General features: G+C 39.4%; 1 protein-coding gene across 19 annotated transcripts in view; it reads right to left on the minus strand.

Annotated features, from left to right (window-relative positions):
• Positions 1–3,186: 3,186 nt before the first annotated feature.
• LOC108749950 (sorbin and SH3 domain-containing protein 1) overlaps positions 3,187–14,350 on the minus strand; it is a 97,570-nt gene continuing 86,406 nt past the window's right edge. For 18 of the 19 annotated variants that reach the window (XM_018489051.1, XM_018489052.1, XM_018489036.1 and 15 more), the window contains 7 exons: positions 7,096–7,300; positions 5,519–5,777; positions 5,300–5,414; positions 5,055–5,177; positions 4,523–4,677; positions 4,253–4,332; positions 3,187–3,716 (listed from right to left, as the gene is read on the minus strand). In XM_018489051.1, the coding sequence (XP_018344553.1) occupies positions 3,548–3,716; positions 4,253–4,332; positions 4,523–4,677; positions 5,055–5,177; positions 5,300–5,414; positions 5,519–5,777; positions 7,096–7,300 (1,106 nt within the window). In that variant the 3' untranslated portion in view covers positions 3,187–3,547. Of the gene's footprint in view, positions 3,717–4,252; positions 4,333–4,522; positions 4,678–5,054; positions 5,178–5,299; positions 5,415–5,518; positions 5,778–7,095; positions 7,301–12,004; positions 14,323–14,350 lie in introns of those variants that run through there. The other variant, XM_018489045.1, reaches the window with a different exon arrangement.

The raw sequence follows: 14,350 nt of genomic DNA on the forward strand, positions 1-14,350 counted from the left end.
TTTGCTATCCGATATAGTAAAATAGATATAATATTTAAGTTTTTCAAAACCACTGTGCTTTCAAACAATGAGAAAATACTTTTACACAAAATTTACCGGTACATTTTATAAAATTGTTACATCTTTCTTTTATAATTATTTCCAAATAGCACAGCAACGCCTGTAAAATGTTTAAAAAAGTGCTTATATATATTTCTTTTATCGCTTTTTTAACGTTGTGTAGGTTGTGCTACTTGAACTGTAGTAATTATTATTGTAGTAGTAATATTGTCAGTTTCTTAACTATGTTTGTCTTTACTTCTTTAACAAGGTTAAATATCATCTGTAAGTACGTATTTATTCAAGATAAAATTGTTTTTCAGTTATTAAAGTTATTAAAAAACATTGTTTTTTTATATCAAAGATCAGCCAGCACAATGGCTATATTTTAGAGAGTCAATAAGTATCTACGTTATCGCTTTGAAAATTATGGCATTTGTGTGGAATGATTACTACAGTGTTACAAAAAGGATTTTGTTGAAGAAATGGATAAGGAACTGTAATATTTATTTTAAGTGTTGAAGTGTGTTTATTTTTTTGTTCAGTTTTAAAGGAAAGTTATTGCGCGAGATAACAAGTTTTTAGTAATGGACTAGGTTTTATTTGCATCTAATATAGTACATAGTAACGTCGTTAGCGCAAGTTGCGAAAACAAGTGAATTCAAAATCGTTAACTGATGAAATTTGATTTAACGTCAAGCAAAAATCACGCGTTATCGGTACTGACGAGCATGTCATCTTGCTCAAAAACGGCCATACTACACTTGTCAGTGATTTCTCAGATATTATCATTACAAAAATCAAAATCGTCAAAGTTAAGCTCGAATAAAAAGAAATAAGTCTTAAATATCTTAAACATTTAGTCTGATAACTTACTCACCTATATTAATAAAATCTTTTTCGTGTAAGGCGAAAGTTGTATCGCGAAAATATTATCAACTTTCTTCAAATATTTTGTAGCAATTAAAACGAATGTCACATTGCAGCGTCAACGAGTACCACTCAGTATATCGTTTGGATATTCCGTTAGGAGTTTTGGGACCGTCAACACTTTCTTCATAAATAAAAAAATGTAACAAGAAGAAAGGCCGAGAGATAGATTCGACGATATCATAAAATCGACGATAATCCTGGCTTTTATTTCGATGACTCGTAATGTTGAACTTGAGACCGTAAGTTTTACGATCTAACGGGATATGTACGTGGATATATGCGCATATGTTGCACGCAAGACGAAATGTCTCTGTCGCATTTTCATCGCACATCGAGCGGTGTCTTTGAATGTTGGAGAATATATCATGTCTCTTCGATTTACCGATCGAAAGGAAATTTGATCTTGCCATTCGATGTAGTAAAATAGATCAAATCTTTCAAAACCACTGTGCTTTTGAATGAGAAAGTGCTTTTGCACCAAGCTTCCACTGCTCAATTGTACGCTGAAGACACGAGGCGATGAAAAGAGAGACGGCTTTCTTCTTAGCTTCTTTCGAAGATAAAAACGGCACCTATCGCTTTCGAATCTACCGGCGCCTATATAATGCCCTTGTCACATGATCTCTCTTTCGTTCCTCTATAATTATTATAGTAATAGTATTGTCTGTTTCCCGATTACGTTCGTCTCTTCCTTTAACGCTTAGGCGATCGTGCGATTGTGATAAAGTGGGACGTTAGAAAAGATCGTGACGACCTGGCTTGGCTATTTTCACATTGCGATTGTATGAATGTATATAGCTGTTAATCGTATGTATATACACATTTTTCCATGTACGTCCGACACTAATTATTCGTAATGTATGTGTATGTTATTTTTATATATTATATATTATCGCGTGGTACAGTATAACGATATTTGTATGTATATGTATATATATATATATATATATATATATATATATGTGTGTGTATATATAGATATATCTCTACGGTATATATATATATGTATATGTTGTATATTTATATATAACTCTGGGTACAAATAATGCTTACAAAAATATTAATTTGGGAAGGCAAACTTTCAATTATAAGTCCGTTAGTCTCGAAATACTCACGAATGCAACAATAACAGTGACCGATTTTATCTACAATACCGAAATCATAGGGAAACTTCCGTCCGCGTCTTTCTAACTCAACACAAGTCTCCGCGTGCTAATTAACCTCCCATCTCGGAGTATATGGCCCAAAAATCTCAAACTAATCATTATTCCTTTAATATCTCGGAAACCCTCTCCCTTATGTTATATTCATCCCACGTCCCATTTTTTGCTTCTTTTTTTCATTCTTTCTGAATTAAGTTAACAGCTGCCAAGAACAGCAGTAACAATAAGTTACTAATTGTTATCGTACACTACTTACAAACTTTACTTACAAACTCACGTATCCTAGCGTACTATTTTGCTAAATTCTTTTGGTAAATTCGACGCCAAAAAAAGGCTCTGATATGATCAGCGGTTATCATCGATATTTTTGAATATCGTTAACATGCGTTTGACTGTGTAGATATCATATCGTAACAAAGAATGAACTTTAAAACAAAAGTATATACCGAGGAAATATATATACTAATGAAACATCAATATCTTAGTTGATAATCTACTAATATACGAACAGTAACTCTGATCACACGAGAGCCCCATTACGCCACGCCGCAAACACTGACAGTTCTACCATTTATCCTAACCGCGTTATCAATTAACATTGTCGTTAGATTCAAAAGGGAAGACTCTTGTGACATTTCTTCACTTCCTGCTGTGGATCCCGCTTAACCCTCTCGCCTCTCGAATTATTCATTGCTCGGAACGATAAAAACGTTTGACGTTGGACGAAACCTTTTAATTCGAACTCGGCGAAAGAACTTTCGTACGACGCAATCGCGTGGATTTAATTAGAAGTCTCATTCGTTGTATCAGTAACATTTCGCGACAGTTACGAGTGTATTATGTGAAATTACATATAATAATGCATAATTCGAGTAAGATCAGTAAATCTTTGATGTCACCGAAAATTAAAAGAAGAAACTCATTAGTAACTTTGAAAATATAAATTTTTCCGTATCAGCAAAATTATTAAAATTTAATTAAATCATCTAATTAACTAAATCATTAAAAAAATCAATTGTTAAAAAATGTCATAAAATTTTCAAGCATCGCAATAAATAAAACTGCAAATGTGCGTCTGCACAATAAACAAATAAATAATTGTAAAATAAATTGTACTCATAACTGCTTGTAAATAATCGCGCGTCGTAAAAGATGCAGGAGTTACAATCATGCGTATTATATACATGTCCGTTCTTCACTTTTACAATAAAAAAAGAAAATAAAAAAAATATTAGAATTCCCTTCAACAAAAGTCTCTTCTGGCTAGCTCTAACTTGCGGAAATCTTCGTAATGTCAGAAACGATTGGGTTAAACGTTGAGAAATTTGGTGCTTATTCTAACGCTTAGTGCTTTGGTGAAAGCTATCCTGGGTCCTGATGCGCCGCGTGGCGTCCTGGACCGTCGGCCTTCCTCACAATCTCTCCACGTAGTTGCCCGGGAAGGTGCCGAAGTAGCCGGTTCTCTGACTGGAACCAACATACCATCCGTCGTCGCACTTCTCCATCACGTACACCGTGTCGCCCTCCTTCAACTCCAGCTCGTCGTCGTTCTGCGGTTTGTAGTTGTATAACGCCCGGTATCTGTCGGAATGTAAATACTTATGAGTTCGATATTTGTGCAAAAAAATTATTAACGCATTCTGTGTCGTGTGAATTACTGATGATCGACTGGACTTCCAATTCAGACTATTTAATACATTTTACTACACTCTAAAAAATATTGGTGTGGATTTCAAACCTCTGATGATATAATAATATCCACACCATCATGATGTGGATTTAAAACCCATTAAACACCAACACAGTGAGAATTATGTAAACACTGTTATTTTTTAGTATGTATAAAAAGAAACGCGATCATAAAATATTTTCTAAAATAAATTGCTACGTAATTATTGTATACCGTGCAATTTTCATTATTATTTCATTATTATCACCGGTAATAGCTGGTATAGTAACCGGTTTTTGAACTGCTATAAGTATTGTGAGACACATGTTATTTAACAAATACATAAATACGGTAACGTAGATTATCGGTGATCCACACGTGGGTAAGTCATATAAAATTAATGTAATGTATAAGTTTTCATTCAAATGTAAAAAGTTGCAAGACTCACGGGATCGGTTCCGAATGTGTGTCGATATGTAGAGTTTCGCTGAGTTGTGACACATGCAACTTGCTCCCTCCCATACGTGGCTGAAAAGTACGAGGAGAAAGGATTGTTACACGTATATTTTATAAAACGCTTTCGCTTTATTAGAACTGTCCCTTTCAACGAAAATGGCGTCTCCCGGCCGTTATCCGACGGTATAATGAAACGTTACGGGAAGGATTCAATCACGCCGCGGAGTAATTATGCCATAACACAAGATCGCGCGATAGTTACCAGTGAATTATAATGGGGCTGGGTTGTGTTGATATTGACCGGGATGGACGGCACGTAATGATGGGGTCCCATACTCATTTTCCCTCCGGACGAGCCGTTTGCTAAGAGACTGTGCGCCGCCGGAGACGCGACCGGTTTGTTCTGAATCGGTGTCTCTAAAATAAAAGAAGTCAAATTTCATACAAATTTCGTCGCGATTTTGACGAGCAATGTTTTTATTAACACTTTATCAGGTTTCTTTCTTGCCTTTTTAACTTTTATAGGAGAAGCACTGAAACAATGTCACATTTTGAGACAAGGAATGTAATGATATAATGAATTACTTTATTAACATCACTTTGTCAAGTTTTTTGCTGCTTTCTTTTAACTCTTACAAGACGGGAAAGCTACTATAGTGGCGCTAAAACAATGTCATACTGCGAGACAAAGAACGTAATAAAATAATGAATTATAACAGGAGAGAAAAGATTGTAAGATTTTCAAAATAAACCCCCGCCATAAAAATCAATCTGGCTTCTTTGATTTTAATTACCTGATCGATGTCCGGGTTCGGTGATAACTTCGACGTAGGAAATCGGGAAGATCCCTTTTCTATTTCCTATACGTCCTTCGTACCAATTTTCGTCGACCCTCCTTGTTAAGACCACCAATTCGCCTGTGAACAAATATTGGTAAATATGTCGAACAGTAATTTATTTAGTAAATTAGTTTCTTTAGTTTCTTTCGTTGCCTCGAGTCAAGAGTTTAGAGAAATTTTCCTCGCAACCATAGTCTCACCTTTCGCCAAGGATAACTCGAGATTGGTCTGGGCGATAAAGTTAAACTTGGCCCGTGCCTGTCCCTCGTGAGCCTTCTTTGGTGTCGTTCGCATCGTACCATCGTACGGTAGGATCTGTACAGAATAAAGTGATAACTTAGTAAAAGCATACTTTGTTGCCAGATATCTAACTTTCACTTCTGTATGCCTTATAAAATCTAGATTCAGCTGGCGATTACCTCGACGTAGTTGGAAGGGAACAGTCCGATCATCGCGTTGTATTCTCCCTCGTACCAATTCTTGTCCACCTGTCGTCGAACGAATATAAGGTCGCCACGCCGGAAAGTCAATTCCCGGGACGACTGGCCGACGAAATTGTAGAGCGCTCTTGCCACCAGACGCGGCTCCGGCGTTTGATCTTGGGATCGACTTCGCTGGCTCAAATCGTCCACGAAATCGTCGTAGCGATTCAGTGGTATGGGTGACTTCTGTGATGGTCTGGAAATTGTTGAAGTGTTGTCGAGAAGATGGAATGGTTTCTCTCAGCCGCGGCGAACTAGGATTGTCTTTCTGTTTGCTCCGAGTAAATGCTAACTCTCCTCGGCATTGTCACGATTATCGAGTGCTTGCAGTCGAAATGCGCCTCGGCGGAATGTAAATCTATTCTTTCGACGTCCTTTGTAGTCTTTTTTTAGGATTTATGATAAATCCAGCCAATACGTTTTTTTAGAATCAAATAGTCGACGACGTTAATTAACTCTACATTACCCACGTAATTTTTTTTTTCTAATATAATTGCTTAATTTCTGATAGCCCCACACTATATCTCAATTTTCATTATTCTGTTTGATAATTTGACAATTAGATAAGGATTGATAATCACATTTATGGACATTGAAAAAAAATTTACTAATTCCTATATCTTAATACATATTTCTTTAAATATTACTATATATATAAATAAACATTGACTTACAAATATTTACTCAATAAAAGAATTAAGTTGAATCAAATTAGTGATTTTTGAAATAAATGTATATTAACACTTATAGTAAATACTTAAAACTATTCAAACAAATATTTATTAAAATTTAGTTTTTTTTTTTCAATGTACCCTTTAAATAAAGATAAAGACAAAAAATTGCATTTAAATTACAAAACAACTAGTGCTAAATATAATAATGTGTATAAATTTCATTCATTTAGCAAATTTATGAAACCGGGACGTGTTTTGGGCACTGCGAGTAATGAATGGGTAAAGATTGAGGCAGGATTTTATGAAACATTTTCTTTTCAGTAAACTCGGGACTTTCTATTTCGCTATTGAGAATATCTAGGGCTACTCGAGCATCAATGAAATCTCTCTCGACTTTTCTACCTGTGTGTATTCGCCTACACTTTCATTGTAACGCCCGCGTAAAAACAACTCACGGTGCACGATGCATTACGCAACGGCGTTGAATAGCAGGAAATGTTTACGAGCCGACGACCGAGTATGACAAGAAGCATGAAGATGCACACGCCTTTCTCCATACATTACTATTAACGTCATCTTCGAAAATATTCTCGGGTTTGACAGAATAAAGCGGAGAAGCACGGAAAAATACGCGAGAAGGATACACGAGTCTTCCAATTAGTACGACGTCGTTAGAGCGAGGATTTTTGTATCTTCATCGACGAAGGTAATTCGAGCCCTTGCTCGAAAGGATGACGTGATTAAGGCTACGATTCGATCCGGCGTCATCCTTCGACCGCGATTCTCCCGGAATGAAAAGGGAGAAGAGGAAGGAGGAAGAGATACCCTTATAGTACTTACATAAAATTGTCGGTGTGTCTGCGGGAGTCGATGTCGTGCAACTCCTGGAGATACTTGCGACGGCGCTCCTCCTGGTAGACGCGCCGCATGTTCTCCGCGCTGCGACGTGCGAGCTCCTCCTCGCTCAGCGGCTCCTTCGCCTCTGTACGCACCGGCGAGCGATAGTGAATCGTCACCTCACCCTCCACATAACGCCTCGGCGATTCTGCATCAAGCGAGACGCGTTTATCGTCACCGATCGACCTGATCCGCAAACGGAACGGACGTCGCGTTTGGACCGTTAGATTTTTTTGTGTCTCGCACAGGACGTTCTAATGTACGCACGATATTCTCTACTTCTTTCTATATATATATATATTTTTTTTTTGTACAATTTAATTTCGATTCGATTAAACCCTGATCTATAGCACGCACGACGAGATGCGACGCGAGAGAGTGTGGTTAATTTCGGTTTAAATTATTCGATTGACGGAAGCGCGTTTTATTGGGGCGCGGTTTAAATTCGCGTGCCATTTCATCGAGTTAATCGTCGTCGTCAACCGCTCCAGTGAACTCTGTCATTATTAAAAATGATGGCGAACGTTCCGATGTCGATCGCAGATTCATAACTCGCGACAATCTAAAGTATGAAATACGATCCTTACATCGTGACTTTTTTTGTTTTCAATCGTGGACGTTATTGTGATCCGAATTAATAATAAAGGATGTTATTTTAATTCGAATTAATAACAGAGAGAATTTTTTATAAGGAATACAGTAATACAGTAAATCATTTCACTCTTTTTTAACATTGGCAAACAACAATGGGTGTGATAATTCACTGTGTTATACTGTATCCTTGCTGGAAAATGTCCAATATCATGGTGAATTTCGTCACTCTACATTAAATTAGTGTACATTAAATGCTGCTTTATATGAAATATCTGCAGTGGCATAATGTAATTAACTTTGACAATGAAATAATACCTGCATATTCTGTTAAATAGCGTGACAATGTCATAATTGAGTAATTTAATCGTTACAATATTTACATGCTTTTACCGCAGTGAATGGAACATATTAATGCGAAAAGTATTATATGATTTGTATGCTTTGTCTTGTTGATAACGACTATAAAGTTGAACTGAAATATTTTTCTGTCACGTTATGTCTTCTTTTAGCCATCAAAAATATCTTTATAAACGCTGATTTCTATTTTCGAATCAGTACAAAAGTTCTGACTCGATTTGTCATTCAAAATTCAAGCAACTGCAACTTTATTAAAAATAAACAAAATTTAAATTTAAAAAAAGGGATTTAAAGCTTAAAATCTATACTTTCGAAAGGTCACTATATTTTTTGAGTTCTGTGAGTTTGGTAATTTTCACATATAGAAAACTACGAGCTGAACGAAATAAGAAATTTTTTTCTCGTTTTGTAGATCTCTAATGTTCTAAATAAATTTGCAAAAATGTTCGATTTTTAACGTGAAAATTTTTCCTGCAAAAATTTTTTTTAATGTTCCTGAGATTTTTTATTAGTGAGTTATCGCGAATTAAAAAAAAAACAATTTAAAAAAAAAACACTTCGACTTTGGCTCATAACTTCGTAAAAAATCATCGTATCGCACAATTAAAAGGAACAGATTCAATAAAGTTGAAATTTTGCTCTATCGATTAGTATTATATTATAATTGCCAATTTGAGTAAAGTATTACGTTCTGAATTTACATGAAAACTTTTTTGAAATCGGGCCAGAGCTTTTGCACTAACTTAATATTATTTGTAGATTTTAAATTATCGGGAATCTTGTCTAGCTTTGCTTCTACACTTAACTTTGCTAATTTCATGTATAACAGCTCTTAGCTTTTAGTACGCGCTCACGTAATGTACTGTAATGCAAAATGAATAAACTGAATTCGCTATCAGATTATTAAGATCACATTCGCAAGAGACGGGATTTTAGTGCCTTTAACGTTTGATCGTGTTCAAGTTCCGACAGTTATTAGAGCATGCGACGATCATATCCAGCGCCAGATAATATCATGAAAGAAGAATTGAATCACATGAAAGACGGCGGTTTAACCCACATCGAGAGACCACCCGCTTGTTTATCTCATTCTGCTACAACATATGGCTTCTTCGCGGGGAGAAACGATACTTACGACACGCGGTCGTCGACCGGCACGAGGCAAAAATCTAGATACGGTGTCTGAACATGAGTTCATGTAATGCTCGATTACATTTGACTACGCGCACGTGATACAACCTAACTAAATATAAGACATAGTGCAGTGAGTTTCTATTACGTAGTGTCTGTTACATCGATATTTGCAAAATTATAACGACAGTTATAACGACCCGGGACATAGAAGTAGAAGCTTCCGCTAAATATCCCTGCCGGTAGCTTTTAACACATTTACAGACGATTATTATTTATTTGTGCAAAGGCATGTTTAGGAACTAACGACCGCATATCGATTCGCGTGACGCGATTTTTCTGTCTTTATCCTCCGTTTTTCTTTTCTCCTCCTTTTATCTCTCACGAGAGTATTTAAAAACTAGGAAGCTCCGTATTTCGGATGCGAACAAAAGCGTTTTGCACGCACCTGCTTTCGTGGGGTGCGCGGGATAATGACAGTTTATCGCGATGCAACAACACGCGCGTGCATATCTGCAGGCACGATGCGTTCCCGCGTGCGTCGGGCTGCAACGAGAGCGTGCGACTGATAAAGTGGAATACAGCTTGCAACCGATCAATTCCTAATAAAGCGCAGCCGCGATGACACAGGTCGACGTAAGCATCGCGAAAGTTCGAACCGGCAAGAAAGTCTTTTAGGGCACGTACTATTGAACCGTTCGAAATGGATTGCGATAGAAGTTATTCTATGCTTCCTTGGTTCTAGAAAACGCAACACGCTGAAAAAAAGAGCGTGGTAATAGCCGTGAAATGCGCTGAGTGTAATAATTGCAACCGAATGTTCGATTAAATCCGATCAAAAATAATTTTAGATCTCACTTTGAACAGATCTTTATTAATATCTCGTTATTAATATTCTTATAAAGATGTTTACCAGCGTGAAAAAAATTATTACATCGCTTGGCAATTTAATAAATGATATTATTACTCTGATTTTTGCTCATAAATGCGTTTCGAGACCGAAAAAGATTTCGGCGCGCAGTTTACAGAATCAGAGATATGTATATAAATTCACACAGAAATATTTAAGCATTGAAATTCGCTTTAACCAAATGTAGGAATTCTCATATTTAATTAGAATAATTTTACTATTCTAAATATTTATTAATTATTAGTAAACGGTTAGTTATAATTATTACGTTTCTGGTAATACTTGGTAATTAAATATTTAGAAAAGTAACATTATCTATGGTTAAATCAATCGATTTAACATTTGATTATTCCACTCAATATTTGGCTAGTATCCGACTCTTTTCAGTGTAGAACTCTAGAGAATAATTAAATAATTTCGAGCGAAATCCATTCCAAATAGTTCCATATGATACTCGCAGGTTCCAATCGCAAGGAATTTATTTTTCATCCCGAACAGCTGAAGTGGGAATCATCGCGATGTACAATAACAGAAAAATATCATAGATAAAACAAATGCATGGAATAAAAATAATTTTTTAAAAAATCTCTTCTATCGGATCACATTTCAAATCACAAACTTTTGTCCTTCTTCAGTGAAATCTCGCTGGATTCTGCCGCGATTCTGCAAAACTACTTTGTTTCGTGCCATCATTATTCGTGTAACCCGATTTGTTAGTAACTCATGTAACGCTAACTCATCACAAATGCCGAAACGAGAAACTGAATTTCAGTCTCTCTCTCTCTCTCTCTCTCTCTCTCTCTCTCTCTCTCTCTCTCTCTCTCTCAAAACGCCGCAACACCTTTCACCGCTTTCATTGAACGAGATTCTCACGCGATCGATTCTTTTTCTATCTCTCTGTTTCTCGCGCTTATCCTGTGCCAAGACTATTATGTTACGGTACCTTATTATTCTTTTTATCTGATCCTCTGCTCATATAATTTAATTTCGATTTACCGTTCTATTCTCGACGCGTTTCTAGAATTTTTTGTGGATTATGAGAAGTAAGCTTTTCGCCTTACGACTTGATATTTATGTCGTCAATTATCTTTAATCGCTGGTAACATGAAGTTTTAATCATTCTCTTCGAGAAGCAGAGTAAATTTATTATTCAAATAAAAAAAGTGCCAATTACGATCAAAGTTAGATGTGGAATAATAAATCTAGATGTGTTTTTATAAATAAATTTATCTGAGAAATACGTGCCGATTATTTTCGTACTTGCAGCACAATCTAACTGAAACAATATGTAAAAAATTTTTTATTGTTCCGGATTATATAAAAATCTAACAGAATTCTAGTATACTTGTCAAAGCTTCAACGAATTTTTACCATCACACAGCAATTGAATGTATTGTATTTTATTTATTTTTTACAGATAAATTAAATTTACCTACTAAAATTCACAAACAAAATATCGGTGCTTTGAAAGATTCCAATTGCTCTGGCGAAGGTATTTTTTATACAACACAAATTACTTTAATATATCGAAGTTAATTTAATATACGTGCTTTAATATATCTGATACAGATATGTTTGCAAATATTTCTATCGACTCGAATCCGAACGCGTAACGTGAGCTTGTTAAGTTTTCCAAGTTAAAACAACGTTCCGGCAAGGATAATGCTGCTCTACCTAATTGGTGGAGCACGCTTCTACTTATGTATTCCTCTAGTTTTTCCTCTCTCCTTCTCTCCAATCATTGCGCCAACGACACCAGCAACAGCTAGGTATGCCGAGGCGATTCTAACGGGGCGCGCGGCTATTTACGCGCGGCAGGAAGAGCATTATTTCAGGAAAATTATGCGCATGTTTACTGACTGTACGGAATCGGTCCGTAGACCGTAGACGGAAGCGCGCTTCCGGCGGCGTGAAGTCCGCCAATCGGACTCGTCTGATCGAACAAAGGGCTGCTGGTGATTCGGTCACGGCGACAGGCATCAGGGTCAATCGGAAGTATCTCGATCGAGGCGGGATACAGATCTGCTCCCTGCAGATCGCTCGTAGAGCTCTTGCAATTGTTGACAAGCTGGGGTGCCTGCAGTTCAGCGGTCAACGATAGATCGCCGCAGGATTTGTGCCGAAGTTTCGACAATTGCCGCCTCCCGACAGAGTCTCTTCCATGTGGACGATCGTTCCTCTCGTCCGCGATCTTCGACAGCAGATCCTTCACGGCGTGATCCTCGTGACGGCGCAGAATCGCCACGTCGACGCTGTAATCGTTCAGACGCTCCCTCTCGCTCGCTTCCATGAGTTCGCATTGCTCGTTCACCGTGCTCAGGTCCAAGGGAGGAGGAATTCTCGCCGCCTTGACCACGCGCCGTGGGGTCAAACGGTTGGGCGAGACCAATACGTCCATCGCCATCGATTTGGATGTCGATTGTCCACGGTTGATCGAGCATGTCCGATCTGCAATCTTCTCGCATTGTCCCAATCGTTGTTCTCGGGAACGCTTGAACTCGACGCGACTCGATCGTACGACGCGAGGCTCGAGCTCGCGATCGTCCGACGAGCCGAGCAATTCGAGTCCTTCGGGAACGTTAACCGTCGCATGAAGTCGGGCGACGTACGAAGGCGGAGTGCGAAGGTTCCGCTTGAGGATCGTCAGATTCGGCAGGGATCTGCAAAGATCTAGATCCCAGCGAGTCCTATCCTCGCTTCCTTTCGACACGCTCATCTTGTCGATGCTCTCCGAAACGGAGTCCGATCGTTCGCGATAATCACGGATCATCCGAGAGAGAGGATCGTCGCTTTGAGAAAATTGATCGCCCTCGAGTTCGTTCTCCCGCGCCAAATTTTTCCCCTCGTCCATGTTGCGGTGTCCGCATCTCCCATCCAGCGAATCCCAGTCTTCGTTTCGAGTCTCGGAATCGATCTTCGCGGTCGAGCCGAAGACGTACTCCGGAAGAGTCCTCTCTCGGTACCGCGCGTCGGGATTAATCTCGTTCTCCTTGACGCGGCACTGGCACGATTTATCCTGCATTTTCCTCTCACTCGTCGCGCCGTCTCGAAATCGTGCTTCCTCGACGAGCGGCGAGCCCTCGCTCCGTTCATTACTCGGCTCATCGAGTTTAACGGACATTACGTTCCTCACGTCGGCTCGTCTTATCTCGCTTCCGGGTAGGATGTTGACGAGCACTCTGCCGTCTCTCCGAGCGCGACCGTTCCTGCGATTGACGACCCGGGACAAGTTCCTCCTGGCGAACTCGGTTAACATGTCCATCTCTTCCACCTCTTCCTCGGGAGTGCGCGTCGTCTGCGCTCGGGACTTCCGGTCGTTTATGCTGCTCACGGACGATTGATTGCTTTGACTAGTGAGCGTCTCGGTGCTACCGAACCCGGTACAACGCCTTGGCGTTTCCTGGCTGTTACTTCCGATGACATTCCCGGCGAGACCGTTGCAATTCCGTCGCGCGTTCTTCCCCGGCATGTCAGCGAAGAACTGCCGCCGGAGATACCGATTGTGTTCAAAGATCTCGTGCAGTCGCTCCCTGCTGTCGCTGAAGCGCTCCTTCTCGAGGCCCTCGGGAGATCGCGTGGATGATGCGCGCGTGGCAGGACTTCCGGAAGAGTGTAGCGTCTCCTGCAGGCAGCCTCGATCCCTCGGGATTGTCCCGTGCGACGTCACGGGCTCGAGACATTTTCCCGGATCACTGCGGTAATAGTCCTTGTAATCCTTGTAAAAGTACTCCCTCTCAAAGTCCGTCCGTGGCTTCCAGCTCCACCGGCAGTTCTCGGATTCCAGACAGTCTCCTCGTAAGGGCGTGTCGCGATCGTCCTCGAAATGTACCGTGCACGCCCGTTGCATTTCCGGCATGGAGACCCGTTGGTAGGTGTGTCTCTCGATCCGGGTTTCTCGTTTGTCGCGTCGAATCACCGGTTTAGCCGGATGACGAAGTTTCACCAGGTTGTCGATGTCGTTCGCCAGGCTGGTCCACTGTACACTGTGCTCCAGGTCAGCGACGCGCGGCAATATCGTCCGAGTTCCCACTTCGTTCACTGTGTTCCTCATCGTGAGAACGATGACTCGCGAATGTCAAGTCGGACGGATTCGCGTATATTCTAAGGAGAAATTAAAGCACTCCGGTGTCCGCGCGACACACGTTTACCAGACTCTGCACCTCTTCCCAATTCCTCGTGTTTTCCTTCATTTTATGAGAACAATTT

The sequence above is a fragment of the Trachymyrmex septentrionalis genome, unplaced genomic scaffold (genome assembly GCF_001594115.1).
Source record: "Trachymyrmex septentrionalis isolate Tsep2-gDNA-1 unplaced genomic scaffold, Tsep1.0 scaffold32, whole genome shotgun sequence".
Lineage (NCBI taxonomy): Eukaryota > Metazoa > Arthropoda > Insecta > Hymenoptera > Formicidae > Trachymyrmex > Trachymyrmex septentrionalis.